Genomic DNA, 20,700 nt, shown 5'->3' with positions numbered 1-20,700 from the left:
AAGAATGGGGTTGGTGGTCCCCTGCGGTTAAGAATGTCCTTTGGAGACACTGGAGACACTTTAATAAGAGACATTTGAAGGAACTGTGTTGTAACATGATATGTATTAGTACAGTAGTACAATGAATGTTGCATTGTGATGTGACTGTATTGTTTGCACATCATATTCTTTTTCACATTGATAAAGTTTGTTAATCATAACGTGGGATATCCGTGTGTGTTAACACATTGTTGCTATTGTCTGTAAACGGGTATCAGGCTTGTTTTGCTTATAAGCTTTCTCTACTGAGCTGACTGCTTGGGGCAGGCACACCTGTGCCTCCTTGGCTGGCTGCCAAGCTTTTCCTGTAGAGTGCCTCAGGCAGCCCCACCTGGGGTTGTTTTGCTCCCAGCTTTGCCTGGACCAGGCTACTGCCTTCTAGCTGGCTTGCAGCGGGGCTCTGTGGAAGGAGGGGGGTATACCTCACCCTCGCACCCTCTCAATCAGCTTGCAGGCCCGCTCAACTGACAGAGTCCCGGCTGCCTTCCATGACAGCTGGCCCCTTCCCTCCTCCGGACTTACTCGTCCTTCTCCCTTTCATCTTCTTCCGCTCAGTTTCTCTCTCTCTCTCTCTCTCTCTCTCTCTCTCTCTCAAACTCCTCCACACTCCTACACAACCCACTCTACCCTGTGGGTGGACTTCCCTGGGCAGCCACACCTGTGCCTCCTTGGCTGGCTGCCAAGCTTTCTCTACTGAGCTGACTGCTTGGGGCAGGCACACCTGTGCCTCCTTGGCTGGCTGCCAAGCTTTTCCTGTAGAGTGCCTCAGGCAGCCCCACCTGGGGTTGTTTTGCTCCCAGCTTTGCCTGGACCAGGCTACTGCCTTCTAGCTGGCTTGCAGCTGGAGCGTGACTCTGTGCTGCTTTGGCTGCCTCTCCTCCCTGGCTGGTAAGGCTGCTGGCTGACTGCCTTTGCGTCTTGTGCCTCCTCCCTCAGGTCTACTTCACCCCGGGGGTCCTCACTCTCCCTGCCTGGCTTCCTGGCCTCCACCCAAAGGGTGGGGCTAGCTGGCTTCCACCTGCCTCGCCTGACTCTCTGAGGCTTGGGTGCTTCTCTGCCCTCCTGTGGCTGGGGTGCCTCCTTCCCCTCTCCAGTTGTTGGTCTGTTCTGGTCCTGGGTGCCCGTTGGGGTGGCTGGGTGGCTGTCCCCCAACTGCCTCCCGTCCCCTCCTCCTGGTAAGTCCGGGAGCTGAGCCTCAGATCCCAGACACTACTGCTACAAACAGATACTGAAGAAGTGAGCTGTGACTCATGAAAGCTCATATCCTATCACACATTTCGTTAAGTCTTATAGGTACTACTGGGCTCTTGCTCTTTTCTAGAATATATGTGTGTCCTCATTTTTTTTTTATTATTATAATGTACTCTTGGAGAACCTCCTCTTGGCACTGCTGCAATCTTAGGCAACTATAACCGGAAGCTAATGAGAGAAATTTACATAGGAGAATTAGAAGTATAGCCTGTAAAATCAAGACCCAGGCTCAAAGCAAGATGGGGTGGGAGGTGGGGTGTCTACTGAACATAGAGGAAGGAAAAAGAAAATTATGGGCAGAGTAAAGGTGCCAGTTAAAACTGCCTGGAGGCTCTGAATCCATAAGAGTTTGTTGTATGGCCAGCTACAAGCAGTTAACCCTTTTTAAATAAGCAGGGTAATGGAGAATCACACCTACTGCTCAATCTTTAAAAAGGACAGGGATTAGGGCACAAGCCATTTTGCAAGGGAAAGCATCTGCCTTACTCATAAATATGAAGGAACGGCCTGTAATTCCTCAATTCAGCAAAAGAAAGGAAAGTGTACAAACACTAAAGGTGTGATACTTCTGAAATTCCGGGACTTGGCCCTGGTATTTGAAATCAAAATTATGAGGATGACCATCAAATAAGCCAAGATAATACCATCCTGTGTTGGCTCATTTTATTGCTGTGAAATAAGATTGCGAGCCTCCAGGTGGGGCCTAGCTATCTTCAAGAATTACAACTGAACTCCAGTCAACAGAGATCAGTTCACCTGGAGAAAATCAAAAAGAGTCCAGTAGCACCTTTAAGACTAACCAACTTTATTGTAGCATAAGCTTTCGAGAATCACAGTTCTCTTCATCAGATGCATGGAGGGCAAGAAGAAACTGGTCAAGTATAGAGGAGGAGAGGGGAGGGAGGAGTAGATGCAAACAGCTCCTTCTGATATGGAGATCAGTTTGCTTCTGTAAAGGAAATCAGTTACTTTTGATAATGAGATAACCATTCATAGTCCCTATTCAGTCCCAGCTTGACAGAGTCAAATTTACATATGAATTCCAATTCAGCAGCTTCCTGTTGGATTTTGTTTTTGAAAGGTTTCTGTTGAACTACAGTGACCTTTAAGTCTTTGATGGAATGTCCTGGTAGATTGAAGTGTTCTCCCACTGGTTTCTGGATGTTGCCATTTCTAATGTCAGATTTGTGTCCATTTATTCTTTTGCGTAGAGGTTGGCTGGTTTGTCCAATGTACAAGCTGGGACTGAATAGGGACTATGAATGGTTATCTCATTATCAAAAGTAACTGATTTCCTTTACAGAAGCAAACTGATCTCCATATCAGAAGGAGCTGTTTGCATCTACTCCTCCCTCCCCTCTCCTCCTCTATATCTGACCAGTTTCTTCTTGCCCTCCATGCATCTGACAAAGAGAACTGTGATTTTCGAAAGCTTATGCTACAATAAAGTTGGTTAGTCTTAAAGGTGCTACTGGACTCTTTTTGATTTTGCTACTACAGACTAACACGGCTAACTCCTCTGGATCTATGACCTGGAGAAAATGGCTGCTTTAGAGGATGGATTCTGTAGCATTATACTCCACTGGTCTCTCTGCTCCCCAAACTCTGCCTTCTCAAATCTCCTCAAATATCCAGGAATTTTTCAACCCAGTGCTGGCAATGCTATCCCTAGATTGGTGGTGAACCTTTAACAGCACCAAATGTAAATGATGTTGGATAGCATCCTTGAATAGACAGTTCGCTTGCTGGGCTGAGTTTGATCTCTGATGTAAATGTGAGGCAACAGAACTTGTCTTGCTTTCACTTAGCATGTACTTTAAACTGGGCTTCTTTCTGCCCTCAATGCAAAGAAGCTAGGGGTGCTCATTTAGAAGTCCTGCACAACAGTGGCTTACTAGTCTTCAGCATGCTTCCTGCTTTACATGTCCAACTTAAACAAAACACTGGGTGATTGCAAAGTTACAGGTGTGAACTTTTTCTGCATTGTCACTGTCACATTGAAATCTGGCCCAGATTTCATGGAGCGCAAGGTGGGGGTGTGAGAAACAGCCAGCAGTTTCTGGAACAGTTTAGCTGAACTGGAGAGTGCAACTTGAGGACTGCTTACCACAGCTGTGCTCTGGGATTCTGATGCAGACTGTGGTGTCTGTTTTCAGAAGTGCATTTGCCGTCACTATGCTGTACATATTACAAGAGCAGCTTAAGTTCCCAGTGTGCTCTGATCTAAAGAAAAGCCAGTCAGCACTGTTTCCCATGCAGCTTTTGGAACTGGAGAATGGGAATAATACCTTACCCTGCCATCTTAGAGGTACTAAAGATTGCCAATGCCAGCTCCAATTTGGGAAATTCTGGGAGATTTGTGGGGAAGGGCAGAATTTGCATAGGGGAGGGACCTCAACAAGGTATAATGTCAGAGTCCACCCTCCAAACTGGATATTTTCTCCAGGGGAACTAATCTCTATAGTGGTTGTAATTCCAGATCTCCAGCTACCACCTGGAGATTGGCAACCTGTGTACATTCAGATTTCAAATATGCTACAGGTACACAATGATCTGACTTGAAGGTATTGCAATATGTCATCTTTTTTTTTTGCATGAGGGATATTTTCGAGCATCAGTTTGCTTTGAAAAACGTGCTTCCCTCATTTATGTTTTTTTTCCTTTTAAACCCCATCACGAAACACGTTTCTGTGTAATTTTCTGAAAAACTCTACTGGAGTTTTGCTTATTTATTTCATTTTTTTAAGAACCCAAACGATGTGGAATCGGTGTATGCTGGCGTCTTGACGCGTGACAAGAATGGCTGCCATAATGGCTAACAAATTTGGTCCCGGTCAGGGCGGGAGCCAAGGAACCGCCCACCACACAACTCGCCACGCCTCAGGAGGACCGTCAGAAGGGGGAAGGGGAGATGTGGCACTTTAACCGTGGGCGGGGCCCGACAAAACCGGCCAACGCCGCTTCTCCTCATGGAGACAGCCTAACTGACGTCTACCGCCCCGGTCTCCCATTGGTCCGATAGGAACGCAGGAAGAACCGCCCCTTTTCTGCTATAGGTTTAGTCGGCGGTTCAGGTTCCCCGGATGTGGGTACGTTAGAGCGGGTATAAAGGATTCCTGAAAGGGCGGGAGCAGACGCAGTTTTGAATTGCGGCGGGGTGAAGAGAAAAAAAAAGAGGTCTGCCTTCCGTGGCTTTAACCGTCTCTAAACCGCCTCCTTCTAGAGCGACGAGTTCTCGTTCATAATGGTAAGCAGCTCTCTCTTCCTTTCTGTGCGCGAGAGCGAGAGAAGGCCTGAGACACATGAGGCAAACGTTGAAGCTCGCGAGATGAGGGCGTGGGGTGAAAGGGACAGACATCGCGTTAGTAGTAGCTCGTGGCCTACTTAAAAAAAAAGCAAAAAAAAAGGGCGAAATGAAGCAGAGAGGGAGGGGCGCGGTTAAGCGCAGACTGTTGCCCGTCGTCGGGTGTAACTTATGCGGCGCATGCGTTTTTGTAGCCGGCTTGTCGTGGTGCTGGGCGCATGCGCGTAGAATCAGGCGCCGCTCCCAGTCAGGAGGGGAATGAGCTAGAGGGTTTCGGATACGCATGCGTGCGGGTTTGGGAACTAGTTCTAAAATGTACGTTGTGCCAAACCTGTTCTGGCTGGAAGAGCGTATAATGTTGCGAAAGCAAGATGCTCGCTTACTACCTCCATTTCCTCTGTGAATTAGGCTGGGGGCAAAGCTGGGAAGGACTCTGGCAAGACCAAGACTAAGACGGTGTCTCGATCGCAGAGAGCTGGCCTACAGGTGAGCACATTGCGAAGTTCGAGGTGGGCGCCCTTTATCAAAGCATCGTCATCGTTTTCAATCCTCTTCTGCGGAGGGCGGGGATTTTTGGGTAAAGCAATGTCGGTATAACTAGTCATTTACTCACCACCCACGTGGCCTGCTCGTTTGTCTTCTGATTGTACTCTAAACAGTCCCGTTTTTATTGTCCTTTACTGTTTGAATGCTTTGGTAGGTAGAAGCTTATGTGAAGAACTTCTTGTGTTTGCACTATGACTCTTTCTTCTGCATGCACAGTTCCCTGTTGGTCGTATTCATCGGCATTTAAAGTCGAGGACTACAAGTCATGGGCGAGTTGGGGCTACAGCTGCTGTGTATAGTGCTGCTATCCTGGAGTACCTCACAGCTGAGGTAAGAGCTTGTGTCTTGGCCTCTGCTGTTCAATGTGTGCTGCTGGAGTTATTGGGGGTGGGATTTGAGAATGAGCTGGAACAAGCATCCTGAAGTAACATGCAGAACTAATCAAAATTTCTGTTAATAATAGGAAGCAAAAACTCAGTGTCTAGGGCATTAGAAGCCCATCAGAATAATGCTGCATCTGCCTTGAAAACAGTATTTGGTGTGTTTGAACAAATGCCCTCCAATTGACAGTAAAAATTTCCTTGCAGGTGCTTGAGCTAGCAGGAAATGCATCCAAAGACTTGAAGGTTAAACGAATCACTCCTCGTCACTTGCAGCTCGCAATCCGAGGAGATGAAGAACTTGATTCTCTCATCAAGGCTACAATTGCTGGTGGAGGTTTGTGTCAACTTGAATAACACAAAATATCTTGTAACCATGTAGCATCATAGCTTTGCTCAAATGCTATGAGTAATATGGACTACTGGTGACTTTCATCATTTGGACAAAGCGGTATAATTTTTTTCTTTGCCTCTTTAGGTGTAATTCCACATATCCATAAATCTCTCATTGGAAAGAAAGGGCAACAGAAAACCGTTTAAAGGATGTTTGGATCCCTTTTTTTGGACTCTTAACTGCTCCGTTGTCCAGTGTTGGTGGGTTTCCAGTGGACTGCATCTGTGAAACACAACTTTGCCTTTCTGTAACCTTGAAGCTGAAGCTCATTGAGCTTTCTAACAAACCAACAAACCAAAATTCCTCATTTGAAGTCTTAACCTAATTTAAGTGTTACGTGGCTTCAGAGAAGCTGTTGTCTGTAGTGGTTCTTGACTGTTTTTAGAATTGTTGGATTTTAATGAGATTCATGACTTTGTTGCTGATCTGTAGTTTTTTTATGCTTCAAGTTTCTTCATTCAAATTTTTGCATCTGTAAGCTAAGATTTAACTACAAGAGACTTCTGATACTAAGAACAGGAGCTGTACAAAACTAATAAAGGAACATGAAATACAACGCCCTTGTTGCTGATGTCAGTCTCTTCTAGTTAAAAGTAAAGGATTTTAATAAGCAGAAACTGAAATGCATTTGTGTTGTGTTTTTTGTACAGACCTTATTGCTACTCTAGTGGATAATTCAATAAATGTTATCAATATGAGTATTTTCTGCTTTGGTTATTAACATTATGTGCCTCTGGCAAACTTCTGGCTAGTCAAAGCTTGCAACATAGTCAAACTCTTGAGAAAGAATCAAGTAAATAAGAAACTGGCTATAAATACCCTATTTTCTAACCTGTTAGTAACAATTATTTTTATAAATTGCCTTGAGCAGGACTGAAGAGGTGACATAGAAATATCCTAAATAAAAATAAATATACTGATTTATACCATATGTCAATATTCATAGCAATGACTGTATTTAGACATGAAATGCTGAGTATTTGTCAGTACTCATTTCTTTTTCTGCTCCCATTTACTGTCCATATCTTGCTGCATAGAACGTGGTCTGTAGGGAAGAATGAGCAAGCTAGCCAACTTGGAATAAGAGAGAGCATCATAGGATCTAATAATGAATGACCCTGGATGGAAATGTTTATTGCATTCGTTCAGCCTAGCAGATGAAGGTCATGATACTAATTGATGATGAAAGTGTAGGTGCTGATTGGCAAAAGCATTACTGGTGCCCCAGTGCTGCTTTTTAATTCTCCAGGTATTTCTGCAGTCAGCACAATTTACTTAGTTGTCTCCATTCAGTTGGGCAATGTTGAATACTAGATAACACTTAACATTCCATGTACCTGAAGCTAGTTCATGCTGTTGTGAATTTCTTTTATGCCATTTTAAGTCCACTTTTCTCACTCAGATAAGTTACTGCTTTTGCATAGCTGAGTGGCCTGAGTATATAAAGATCTCTTACCCTGGTTTTGCTACCAAGTACAGTGAAGCCTCCCTAGTCTCACACCAATGGCTTGAGTTTAAACTTTTAATAATGCTATTATTGATGGCAAGGAGTCTCATGGTGCAGAGCGGTAAGCTGCAATACTGCAGCCCAAGCTCTGCTCACGATCTCAGTTCAATCCTGGTGGAAGCCGGGTTCAAGTGGCCGGCTCAAGGTTGACTCAGCCCTCCATCATTCTGAGGTCGGTAAAATGAGTACCCAGTTTCCTGGGGGTAAAGTGTAGATGAGGAAGGCAATGGCAAACTACCGTTAACAAAAAGTCTGCCAAGAATTTGTGATGCGACGTCCCCTATGGGTCAGTAATGACTCGGTGCTTGCACCTTTACCTTTTACTATTGATAGCACAGTTGTCTCCTAGTAGATGAACAAAAATAAGGCGTTTACATTTGAAATTGTGCCCAACGTTTGGGTATTTACTGACATACAAAGATAGAGCTAGAAGTTGCCCTGTTGCCTACCTACAGGACTAGACCTATATTACATATATCTAAGTTGGCATCTGCAAGAAGTATGAAAGATGCATACTTACTAAAAATAATTCAACTTGCACAAGAACAGTCATGCCAAACAGCTGACATGCAAAGATGCTCAAAACTTTGAGAACTTTAGGCTATATATGAGAGAGGTGGAAACAGAATGGCTGCAGCTTATTCACATATCATTGATACCTGAGAAATTCCAGTGAAGAGCTTGAGTAATAAAAAGTGAATGAGCTGCAAGCATTCTGATATCAGTCCTGACTCATTAAATTTCTTCCACAGTGTACATCTCCTTGCCCCGATTTCTCTTAATAGGTACGTAGGGGAGAGGGTATGCAGAGCAAATGTAGTTGGGCGGTTTGCATTACATTGGATGGGAAGAACAAGACGCGTTTAGGGCGAAAAGTTTGCAATGAACTGGTTTTTCCAAGGTGCCCCGGTCTGCCTGATCCGCTGCCTCCCAAGGGCATTGCCGGGTGCGCTCCTTTCCACGCCAAGCGCTTCCCTGCCGGCCGGGCGTTTGGATGCCGGGGGCAGCCGAGCCGAAGGGCGCATGCGCAGAGCCATCCCGGCAACCGGTCGCAGTCTGTCCCCGGAAGCGAGAGTGGCGGCGAGGGCCCGGCCGGCTCCGCGGTTCGTGCGGCGGGATCAGGGCCGGCGCTCTACGAGCAGGGAGGTGAGGGAAGAGGGGCAGGAGGATGACGCGCAGGGCCGCCGCTACCCCCGATGGCCGCGGCCTGAGAGGCACGAAGTAAGCCGGAGGCCCCGCGCCCTCCCAGCCCTTCCCGCTCCCTCCGAGGCGCCCGTCGGGTGGGCCCCAGCGCTCTGGCCCCGTCAGGCCCCTTTTCACTGCGCTGCGGTGGGCGGAGGCGGAGGAAGGAGAAGCCCATGGAAGGGAACCGCGACGAGGCCGAGAAATGCATCGGCATCGCCCGAGAAGCCCTGGAGACCGGCAACCGGGAGCGGGCGCTGCGCTTCCTCAACAAGGCCCAGAAGCTCTACCCGACCGAGACCGCCAAAGGTGAGACGGGCCGAGGAGCAGAAAGCCCCGGCCTCCGGGGGCCCGCGGCGATCGGCGGCTGTACGCCGCTGTCGGGGCAGAAACAGCCGAGAGCGCTGTGGCACCTTAAAGGCGTTTGTTCGCTTTTCTATCGTAGCATGATTAGGGGGCACTTGGTTGCTATGGCTTCACGGGCCTCCCTCTCTGGGAAGCGGCCCAAGAGCTTTACACGTGAGGGAAACTCTCCTTAGCACAGCCTGCCCAGTAAGGTAGGCCAGTCAGTCCCAAATTGGAGACAGCGTGGCTGAGGCGAAGGGGGAGGGTCTTGCTTAAGGCCATCTAGTGAGATCTGAACCAGGTGGGCTCACACTTGATTCTCTTACAGTGCAATCCAGCACAGCATTACTCTAGTTTCAGCATATTGAAATCAGTGGGTTTAGGTTGGGGTAATGCTGCATAGGATTGCACTAACAGATTTCCTCCAGTCTATGCACATTACAATCAGTGGGCTTAGATTGGAGTAACTGATTAGGATTGCACTGTATGCTATGATAGCTTCTAGCAAGATAATATATGGCTTATCTGTAAAAATGATAGCGTTTTACATTTAGGTGGTTGAGTAGATACTTTTAGGTAGGTAGCCATGTTAGTATGCAGTACAGTGGCAAGATTTGAGTCCAGTGGCACCTTAGAGACCAACAACATTTTCAGGTATCTGAAGAAGTGAGCTGTGGCTCACAAAAATTCATACACTATCACAAATTTTGTTAGTCTTACAGATATTACTGAACTCTTGCTCTTTTCTACAGCTACAGACTAACACAGCTACCCATCTTGAACATTTTCGGGGATGAGCTTTCCAGAAACAGAGTAGAAGGGAGCTCTGACTCTCAAAAGCTCGTACCCTGAAAATTTTGTCATCTCTAAGGTGCTCCTGGACTCAAACTCTATGGTTCAGTTGAGTGTTCAAAGCACATCTTGCTACTACTTACATCAACCCTGTAAGGTATAGTTGGCATTATTGCTTCCCTGCTTGTTACTACTGCTCTCACTGTTCTTTGTTAATGAAATATTACAGTGTTGCTTAATTGTGGCACAGCTAATTAGTAGGCTTGCAACCTTATTTTTTTCATTCTCACGGTAGATACGGGCTGGAGTATGGTATATTGGGGCAACTGCTCAGTTTCTTTAGTTTTTATACTTAGCACATACACAATATAGACATTGTGGTAAGATGTAAATCATACTTGTTGAAATTTTAGAAATTGAATTTGGGGCACATTGGTATATAAACAAACCAGTCTAAGTCTGATTCAGACTTTATGAGTTTTGTAAGGGAATAATATATCATAATACATTTATTTAATAATAATTACTTTATTAGTATCACACTTTCAAATAGGCCAATATTTTTATTCCCATATATGGGAGATTGAGAGGGCAGAAAGAGAGGTAGTTTAAGGCTACCTAGTGAATTTGGCTTTAAGGTGATATTTGAATCATTGTTACCACACAGAACCAGTATGGTGTCGTGGCTAGAGTGAAGGACTAGTATCTGGGAGACCCAGTTTCAGATCCCCAATCGCTATGGAAGCTTGTTGGTTGACCTTGGACCAATCACAAACTCTCAGCCTAACCTACCTCACAGGGTTTGTTGTGAGGAAAAAATGAATGAGAGGAGAATTATGGACGCCGCTCTGGCTCCCCTTTGGGGATAATGGCAAGACATAAATTACATAAAATAAAAATGTTGGATCACAGTTTGTTCTTTTAACCTTTATACTTAACACACACACAATAAGGAGGATGCAGAATGTTTTGGTAGAGTTTCCTGCTTTCTTCATGAGTCTGTAGTTTGCGCGAGGGAGTGGGTAGAAGGAAACTGGTTTTGATCCATTGGATCATTTCCACAACTATTTTCTGCCCAGAGAATGCAACTCTAGCCTCCCTCCCCCACATGTGGCAGCCCAAATGCTGTTCTTGGTGGTTCCCTGTCCCCAAGAAATAGCATTTCAAGGGACATTTTGAATGCAGCTGGAGAAGAGAGGTGGAGGAGGAGTGCTCTGTGGGGAGACGCTCATCTATAAAAATGCTTTGGTGGAGCATTGGCCCACAATCCAACCAATGAAACTTGGCTCTATGATCTGTGTAAATTATGCACATCAGTTAAATTTGTATTTATTTGCTAGTCTAAACAGTTTTGCTTCTGTTTTTTATGGAAGGGGACAAAATCCATGACTGCATACTCTGCTCTGCTCCCTTCCCCTGCAAATACCCACATATACTTAGGCCAACAACTAGAAACTTCTTTAGTGAAAACTTTGATTCTCGGGATGCTGATTTGCCCAAGAATAAATTCTATTGTATGAATGTGGAAATACATACAGCTCTGATCTTACAGTTCTTTGCCCATCTTCCATTTTCTGTCTGCTTGTTTCAGCTCCTTATCCATTCCTAATTCCCAAATCATTTTCTCTTTTTAGTTTTGTGCTGTTGTCCTATCCATTTAGTTTCCAGCTGCTTCTTGAAATATACTCAGAAAAGTGTTTTTAAAGAATGGAGCAATTGCAATTCTAGTTGTATATGTTGAGAAGTGCCACTGCATTATTTCCAGATACCTTAGCTCATCGGAGATCTAGGTTGGACCAAAGAGTTATCCAATTTGATCTCCGCTACAGAGCAAGACTGCTCACCTACCAGTCTCCCACTCATCAGCATCTGTCAACTAACAAGCTAATGTCTCACCTTTTCAGCTCTAAATAACCTCTTTTTGCAATGCTTCTAAAACATCAGTGACTCGCTTCAGTAGATAGCCTTCCATGAAGCTTGGAATAAGTAAATACGTTGAGCTACACCTGGATCAATGTGGGAAGAAACCCAGGATAATGTAATATTAGCTTGCTTAAGAAACATGTCCCCCAAAACTGTGAAACCATCCCCAAGAACTGTGAAACCACAAACAACTTCATTATATAATTTCTCCCAGATATTCTTTATCTCAAAGAGCTGGCCTTAATTCATGACCATTGCTTCTATTTTAACTATTTAGCCTGAACAAAACATGTCTGAACACTTTATGAGGGCTTTGAGTTCTCAAAGCAATTTGTGCCTTATTACTGTGTACTAATACACACGCCTTTTAAATATTGCTCTTCCTTGAGTATTTTGATGTTACACATATATGTTCTGTTAGAAATAACAAAAGATCTACAAGTAGCTAGGCTTGTAGTTAGAAACTGAGGTAGAGAAAAATTTAATAAATCAGGTAATAAATTGATAGTGAAGATAAAACACAAGCAAGTTCTGAGATACATTCTTCAGAAGAAATCCACAACAGAACATATGCTTAGCCAATAACTTACTCAAGAGATATTCCAAAGACAGGTAAAGTTTCATTTTAAAATGCTGCCAGGCATGTAAGAAAAACTTCACACTTGTGATGTTCCATGTGTCTGGTATCTGGATTAAACCAATTCACCTTACCTGGATGTACAGTATTGCTATTTTTAAAATTTTAGTTGTAGTCGATCTTACCAAGTTTCAAGTAAGATTACATGGTGTAAAACAATGCAGTCAAATAGCATGCACCAATAAACAATGCAATAAATAGGACTGGGATTACTGAAAATGCAAAAATTTAGCGTTCCATGAATCTGTGGCCCACACTGGTGCTCTAATGGCAGGCTAACTTTGCATACAAACAGCTGAAAACTACATTTATATGAGACCCTGTACACAAGGAATGTTACATTGGTTCTTTATGGTTATATGGCACCATTTAGTCATTTAATTTGGGTGGTGTAGTTGTTAAACCAGAGAAGAAGCACATTCGGTTTAAATAAGCAAAATTAAAAGCGGAGTTCAGTAGCCCCATAAAGACTAACAACATATTCCAGCATTAACTTTTGTGATTCAGAATTTATTTTTGTGAGTTAATAAGCTCCTACTCACAAAAGCTTATGCTAGAATTTCTTTAAGGGGCCATTGGCTTACTGCTACAGCTACCCATTTGGAATGATCCAATGACCATCTTTATCTAAAAAGAATACAAGTGAGTGACATACAACTATCTTTATGTTCCGTTATAAAAGATTGTATTCTAGGCCAACCAAAAGACCTTATTCTATTCAGTCACTTCAGTCCTGGTGAAGATCCTTTAAGACTGCTGTTGAGTTCAGTTTATTTTGCAGTACTAGTGTCATAGACAGTGCGCTAGTCTGCAGCAGGAAGCACAATTTTAAATTAAAATCCAGGAGTAAATTAAAATAGTTTCTATGTATTTCTGTTTCGTTGTGTAAAATGACACAGATAGCAGCAGCAGACTAATAGGTTGATAGGCAGGCACTATGGTAAAGGGGGCCCCATGTTATCTTTGCAAAGAGGCCCATGGACATTCCAACTTCACAATGTTTCACTAGTACAGTGGTTCCTAATCTTTAATCAACTTCTGCCCCCAACTGCGTAACATTATCTTCACATGCCCCCTCCTTAGCTACAAGTTTTTAAAAAGACAAAACAAAAGACATCCTATTATTGAGACAGTGTCTTATATAGTCATAATAACGTTATCATCATCTTTGGATTTCAAGTTAAGCTATATAATACTAAAACACTGAACTGTTATCATATGTGTCAAACACATTAAAGCATATTAATTGTTGCCCAAATTATTCACTTTTAATTAATAACCATGTTGTATGAGGATGAGGATAAAGGAGAGAAAAGGAGAATGGTGTAAGGCACTTTGATTTCCCCTTGGGAATGGGGGGGTATAAATGAAGTAAATAAATGTAGTATACACAGGAATTATCATTATCTAATGTTTTAAATTTTCTTCAGTGAAACTTTTCATTTTGAAAGAGTAAAGTCTTTGTCTTATAAGTCATTTCACTCATTCCAAAAGAGACTTTTTTTCAGTGCTCTCCAAAATTCTCCAGTGTTTCCATTGAAAAACAGTCTTCAGAGGGGAAAATGCAATAGATGTTCCTTAAAAATTCAGTTCTCCCCCGCCCCCAACCCCTCATATCTCTTAATTTGTTCTTAAAGATTGTTCTGTAAATATTAGAGGGGAATCACATGATAAGGAACTTACCTGTCAAACAGGGCAGTCAAAACTAGAATGCTACATTTTTAAGTCTATTGAAGTCTGCTTAGCATTGTACTGCGAAGTTCTTAAAATCCAGTCCATCCACTTCACATGTTGAGGGCTACCCTAGGACTTTGGTTCTTGAAGTGTGAGGCAGGTTGGTATTGCTCATTTTTTAATGTAAGCAATATGACTGCTTCTGCTTTTCTAAACCAGAAGGGCATGGCTGGCTGGTACATTAATTGATTGACTATGAAACTTTTGGAACCTGTTCATAGTGCTAAAAGACAATGGACCTGCCCTTACGTATGTGGTTTTTGTGTCTGCACCTGACCATGACAAAATGTCTGCCACGGGAGGAAGGGCCAGTCACACACAAGAAAAGGGGATGGGGAATATAAGCACACAGAGAGAAGAGGCTGAAGGGAGGGGGGGGTAACATGAATGGAGAAGATAATGACCAAGGGCAGGGGGGAGGGTGCTTTACTTTTCTGTTGCTCTCTAGCCCCCATTGCCTCACAGCTGATCTGTGGGTCCTGGTTACAAGATCCTGGATCCTTCCCCAGTGAATAATAATAATAATAACTGTGCGTATGTATCACTCTTCTAGACAGATTAGTGCCTCACCTTGAGCAGTGAACGAGTCAGTGTCTTTATTATCCCCACAGTACAGCTGGGGCTGAGAGGAGTGGCTTACCCAAGGCCACCTGCTGAGTTCATGGCAGTAGTGGGATTCAAACCAGTAGAGTGCTGATTCACAGCCAAACCACTTAACCACTGTGCTACAGCAGAAGAGAGGATCCAAGTGAAAAGTGTCTCAATTTGTATCTAGGCAGGCAGTCACTGCTTCTACTTTCAGAATGGCCCTGACTGCTTTCCGGAAGGATATGGCAGGCTCCTGGGGAAGTGACTGCGGGTGTCTTGCCACCCACAGTCACTATGTTGGGGAACCCTGGTATAGACCCTATAGTTTCGGTTTCCTTTTGATGTGCCTACTCACATCAAAAGGATTAATGTTTCCAGCAGACCCGTTTGTTATTTATTTTGGTTTAACACTTGGAGAACCCCAGCTGTCTTGATTTGTTTTCTTAGGCCTCCTGTTGCCATGTTTGTAGCCATATCTTGACTGTTTTCAGGGGTGGGGGGAGATGTGAAACTTCGATATATAGACTTAAAACATTCATTATAAAAAGAAGTAGCTGTGCATTGTTGTTGCTGACGTTTCTAATTCTTCAGTATAGTGAAGGATATGGCTGTGCCACTAATGTCTATACATGAAGCATATTGAATATTATAGTGAGAAGCCGAGTTTGCAGTGAATTTATGTTGTAGCTATTTTATATCACTATGTAAATAATATACATATGGCAGATTGGACTTATTTCACATATTATGGAATAAAAAACATTTCGATGTCCTCCCCAGCCCTGTAATGATCCCCCCAACCTTGTTTCTGAGGTGGCAGCAAACGTGTTTTCAAATAAGTGCTGCTATTAGAAATAATGAGAGTTGCTCTGGATTGTGGGAATTAAGACCTGCCTCTTTACTTGACTTGACAGTCTTGTGCTAGGCTGGGATTGTAAACCAGTTTTTTTTTTAAAAAAAAAAGGCAACCCCTTGTCTGCTTGTTAGCCTTTAATGGCAGATTTATGGAAATCTGCTGATTAAGCTTTTTAAGGCACGTAGTTAAGCATTATAAGTGGCTAATGTCTACAGATAAAGCTTTTCTTAAAGGCACAGAAGGCAGGATGGTTAAAAAGGTTGGCAACTTTAGATACATGTGGTATTTTGCCCCTTCTGACAAGCCACCTTCACCCTAATAGACTTTTAATTCTGTTGAAACCCTGTTAGTCTCTAGTCTAGTCTAAGACTAGTCTGTAAATTATGTAGAATGGCACCCAACCCTCATGTCATTGTAACATGGAGATACAGTGGATCGGGTGATACATACACCAGCCTAATGCTCCTCTGATCCTGTGGTGGCTTAAGACCCACAATGCTATGCCTTTCCGACCTATGTGGCAGTTTTTGATACCAGGGCAAATACAGGATTCTAAATGACCCATGATGTGCTTCTCTGTTCGTGCAGTTAGGTGTGTGTTTTGAAGTGTGCTCTGTAGCATGTAAGGTGCAGAATCTAGTCTTGCCCATTTTGCTGCAGACAGATCAGCTCTGCTTTTTTGCCACCTTTGTTTTATTGCCCTTGTTGGGATCAAAATTCCATGTTAACCTGTGGAACTCCAGGATGCAAGACTATACCAATTTGCACATTTTGTATGTTTTGTTTCTATTTGTCATATTTCTGTATATAAGTAATTACATATAGCTACTCCTTTTCTCCTCAGGCCTCTCTTTCACTGAGGCCTTATGTAAATGTTGCAACACTTCCTAGGTACTTTTGAAGCTTTAGGATTGGACTGGGGAAAATTGGAGGCAAAAGGAGGCCCAGTCATCTCTAAGGAGGCTGGGCCATGAGAAAAGTAATACAAGGCCACCCTAAAGGGGGAAGGTGTTCTCCCAGGAGCCGAGTGGCAGAAAAGTTACTGCTAACAGGAAAGGATCCCTCACCAAAGGAGGGTAGGTTGGACCCAGGAAGGAGGGGGGGAAAGTGGAGGGACTTTGACTCCAAAAGGATTGGATAACCAAAAGGGTGAGATGCTTTTGGATTCCTTGTGGTTATACACACCATTCTTGATATGATTTATCTTGACCTGGCTATCTTAGACATCTGAAGTACTGAAAAAGTACCATCTACTTTGTGTCTTTTGTAGTCCTGTTCTATTTGAATGGGGAAATGGAACCTACTCTATGAGTATCTACATCTTTTTTGTGTTTATTTAGTGCTTAGCCAGGCATTCTATAATACACAATGTATATAAAACAAATAAAAGCCACCTAGGAAAGCCTCATGGCCAAAATGCATCTGGCTACATATGTATAGTGATGTATGTAACAATATCTAGTAAATGGCATCCTCATGTGTAGGAGAGCAATTGTTCAAGAATTTCTACATGTGTTCAAAAATTTCTACATATATATATGGAACCAGAGTGATACTGTTTTAATCATACAGTTTTAATTCTTGGAATTTTATTAAAGATTTTGGTACTGGTTTTTTGGCATTGGTCTTGGCAGTTGTATGTATAATTTTTTTCTTTCATGGTCAGGTAGGGTAGCGACCAGTCAGGCAGCCGCATTAGGAGGTTTTGTTTTCTTGTTGATCCCTTTTATGCATTAATGTTACCCATGCTTGTTGAAAACCTATCCCTTGTTAAAACTGTTGCTCACAAGTACTTTTTTTAAATCCTTGTTCAATAAAGCACTTTGTTTTACTTTGCCTGGGTCTTCACAGCTCAAACTCAACTGGTTACGTAGTGACACTCTCACCAGTAGAGGGGTGCTGTCTGGAAAGGTGAAGGAAGAAGAGGGGGGTACTCCGGCAGTACTCTGCGCTCGCAGACCAGAGTGGTAGCAGCCAGTAAGGCCCATGCCTGCTCCAGGGCTGAAGGGGCAAAATGGAAAGGGAGAGATATGTGTGGGGATAGAGGGCTCCTGGGAGGGGATGCCCATTGGAGACCAGCCCCCATGTGGGCCCTCTTTCCTGGGAGAAACCATGGGCTTTCTATGGGGTTTCCTTAGTCAAATGAATTATGGAGATGTCTGAGTGATATGGTTGGTGTGTAGCCTTGCTTCCTTCCCAGAGAGTCAGTCTGACATAAGGCTGTGTGTTTGCTGATGGGGAGTCAAACCCCCGTCTGCAAAGCTTCTAGGAACTGAGCTGTTACTGGGCATGCCACAGTCCTCTCTACAATGGAAAGTGGTTTGTTGTGTGTTTTTCCTTCCACTGTTGAGTGGGAGAATGGTGGCAACAGGGAGGTGTGGCAGCATCCCAGGTTTATGATTGAGCTCCTCAATTTATATTCTCTTAACTGGTGGTTAATCTAATTAAAAAGTTTCCAGTCTTGGCACTAGTTATTCTCTGGCATTGATGCAAAGTAGGTATTAAGTAACGAAGGGCAGGAAAATTGATACATCTTAAGCCTTAACTCCAATTCTTCCTTCCTTTTTTCTGATGGAATCTATTTCAACACCCTGGATACATGTTCTTTTCTCTGGGTAGGGCTTAATTCTCCGTAGGTGGCCTTGGGTAAGCCACTCCTGTCAGCCCCAGCTCCACAGCTGCATTGTAGGGATAATAATAACACTAACTTGTTCACCGCTCTGGGTGAAGCACTAATTTGTCTAGAAGAGCAGTATATAAGCACTTCTTCTTCTTCTTCTTCTTGTTAGTCTTTCTCACTGAGACTCAAGGTGGATTACACAGCGTAAATCAATGCAATAAGTAAAATGTGACTAATAATGCAATCGGACTAGGATTACAGACATTTGAAGCAAAGTAAAAAATACTAGACATGGTATGTTAAACAATGCAGAAAATGGCATTATATTAGAAGGCAATGCATGGGAGCAGGGTAATACACACAGCAAATAGATAATATATTTACAAGTGGGGGACCCCAAGGGCTTTCACAGACATCACATATTCCCCTCCCCCAGTTTCCTCTTTTCCTTTCCTGAAAACTCCAACAGCCCCTCCCCTTTTCCTGCTTCATTTCCTCCTTCCCACCTACCAGACAATCTACCTTTACATGCCCCCCCCCCGTCTTCTGCTTCCTCTCTCCTGGTAGCCTCTGTCTGGGAACCCTGTGGTGCAGTGCCAGCCACTGGGCTGGACTTGCCTGCACAGTGGGGAATTAACATAGACTTGCAGGGGGACCTCATTCCCCCCCCCCGTCTCCCCTTCCCCATACTACTTCCTGTTTCCCTCTTTCTGGCAGCTGTCCCCATGTGCTTGGCTGAGGTCAGAATTAGCAATGAGAAGAACAAACATTTTCTGGTTCTCCCAAATCTTACTTTGCAATATTTATATTCATTTTTTAAAGCTACAGGTGCTGCTCCTATTATTTGGGGTTAGGTGAATTTAACTCCCCAGTAGCAACCTTATATCCAGACAGGAAAATTTTCACAGCTGAAATGGCATACCAGAAGCTTCCTTCTATAACGTAGAATCTTTTATGTATCTTTTCCATAGCAATATTTATGAATATAAAATAAAAGTCTACTGGCACCTTAAAGACTAACAAAAATTATTCCGATAGAAGGTTTGGATTTTTTAAAATGAACTGGAATAAGTAAAGAAAATAATTTTCTTACAAAGTGAAATAATTTGTTAGTTTTTAAGATGCAATTGGACTGTTTTGTTTTGCTGCAACTGTCTAATGTTGGCTGTCCCTTTGGAATGATTATATTTGAATATGTAGCTTGTGTCCTTTTTCTCTGCAGTATTGTTGGAAGCAATTATGAAGAATGGGAGTGCTGCTGGGAGTGGCGATTACTGTCGAAAGCCAGCAAGCGGTAATGATCAGAGTAAACCCAATGGCATGAAGGACAGCAGTGCATCGGCTGCAGGTGAAAGTGGGAAGGCTCACACCAAAGAGCAAGTGGAAGGCGTACAGAGGTATTGCTTTAAGTAAACTGCTCATTCCTTTGATAGCACCAGTGTTATAGCCTAAGAGTCCAGGTAAGAAGATATAAAGAAGTACCCACTCAAACGTGCTTTATGTGCTTTAGGAACATTGGCTTAGTTCATAATGGCATTCCGTTCCCTTGAAAAGACATTAAGCCAATCAGAGCAATACTGCTGCAACTTAAATGGTTTGATGTAAGAGTTAATCTCATGGATGCCATATTAGAAACTTTTGAATCGAATCCCCTGCTTTTTGTTTAACAACATGCCTTAGTAATAAGTTATTCAGGATAACCAAAAGGACTGGGGAAAAATTATGTGTGTAAAGAGAGGCTATGTTCAGTGCATTGCGGTTTCAAGTTTCTTAACTTTGATAGAATATATAAACTTGCGCATATAAATCTGTGCTTTTGTCAGTTTCTCTAGCTCTTCTGATTTCATGCTAATAATGATTGTTTGCCATGTAATGTGTTCACAATTGAGCCCTGTAAGTCTTTGTATGCAGTTGGATTATAAAATTATAATTGTAATAGGATACAGGTAAAATACCTAATTGTAAGCATGGTCCTCCTTGGTCTTGTTGACTCCAGCTGATTACCCCCCCCCCCTTTTTTTTTTTAGTGCCTTGATTGTCAAAGGTAGATAGTCAAGCATATGTTGGATTGTCATCCTAGAACAGAAGATAAGTGTGACCATGGTACATTGTGAAGTAAAATTCCTGTAGGTGTTAAGGACATGATAAGTAGGGATAATGGCAGTCTTCATAAAGAGTGGTGGAAGTGTTTTCGACTCTTATTTGCTGTATTTGGAGGCATTTATTGCAGAGAATATTTTCACAGTGCTTAAAAATGTACATCTGGTTTCACTTTGAATAGCTGAACAAGTGTTAAGAAACAGGCCCCACTTTTTGTGGAAGCAGATCAGCCCCCACTCTCCCCTTTCATGAACAGCACTTTATAATCCCTGTAAAACAGATGCTGAGGAGAGGAATAAATGGCCCTCTTTAACAAAACAGACATAGTGGTTGAGGGCGGCAGTGATGTGGGCAACAGCGCCCCTTCCTCGTCTTCTCAGTGGAACAGGGGCAGAATACAACCAAGAGGAAATCATGAAACTGCCCAATCTCAGAATAACTGGGTCAGCTATCTTTTTATTGGTATAGGCTCCTTTAGGCTGTGCGCTAGGGAGAAAAAATA

The 20,700-nt window shown here is 43.2% G+C and overlaps 2 protein-coding genes across 2 annotated transcripts in view; both read left to right on the top strand.

Moving 5' to 3' along the window:
- The first annotated feature begins 4,357 nt into the window (after positions 1-4,357).
- Positions 4,358-6,612, top strand: LOC129336643 (histone H2A.Z). Its single transcript, XM_054989892.1, has 5 exons — positions 4,358-4,537; positions 5,003-5,080; positions 5,357-5,470; positions 5,728-5,857; positions 5,999-6,612. Exons 1-5 carry the CDS (start codon positions 4,535-4,537, stop codon positions 6,058-6,060), a joined length of 387 nt encoding a protein of 128 aa, XP_054845867.1. The 5' UTR covers positions 4,358-4,534; the 3' UTR covers positions 6,061-6,612.
- Positions 6,613-8,491: 1,879 nt separating this feature from the next.
- DNAJB14 (DnaJ heat shock protein family (Hsp40) member B14) overlaps positions 8,492-20,700 on the top strand; it is a 30,283-nt gene continuing 18,074 nt past the window's right edge. The window contains exons 1-2 of the mRNA XM_054989807.1: positions 8,492-8,912; positions 19,321-19,495. Of these exons, the coding sequence (XP_054845782.1) occupies positions 8,780-8,912; positions 19,321-19,495 (308 nt within the window). The 5' untranslated portion in view covers positions 8,492-8,779. The remainder of the gene's footprint in view (positions 8,913-19,320; positions 19,496-20,700) is intronic.

This window comes from Eublepharis macularius, chromosome 10, assembly GCF_028583425.1.
Source record: "Eublepharis macularius isolate TG4126 chromosome 10, MPM_Emac_v1.0, whole genome shotgun sequence".
In the NCBI taxonomy this organism is placed as follows: domain Eukaryota; kingdom Metazoa; phylum Chordata; class Lepidosauria; order Squamata; family Eublepharidae; genus Eublepharis; species Eublepharis macularius.
This window is presented reverse-complemented; position numbering and strand designations above follow the sequence as displayed.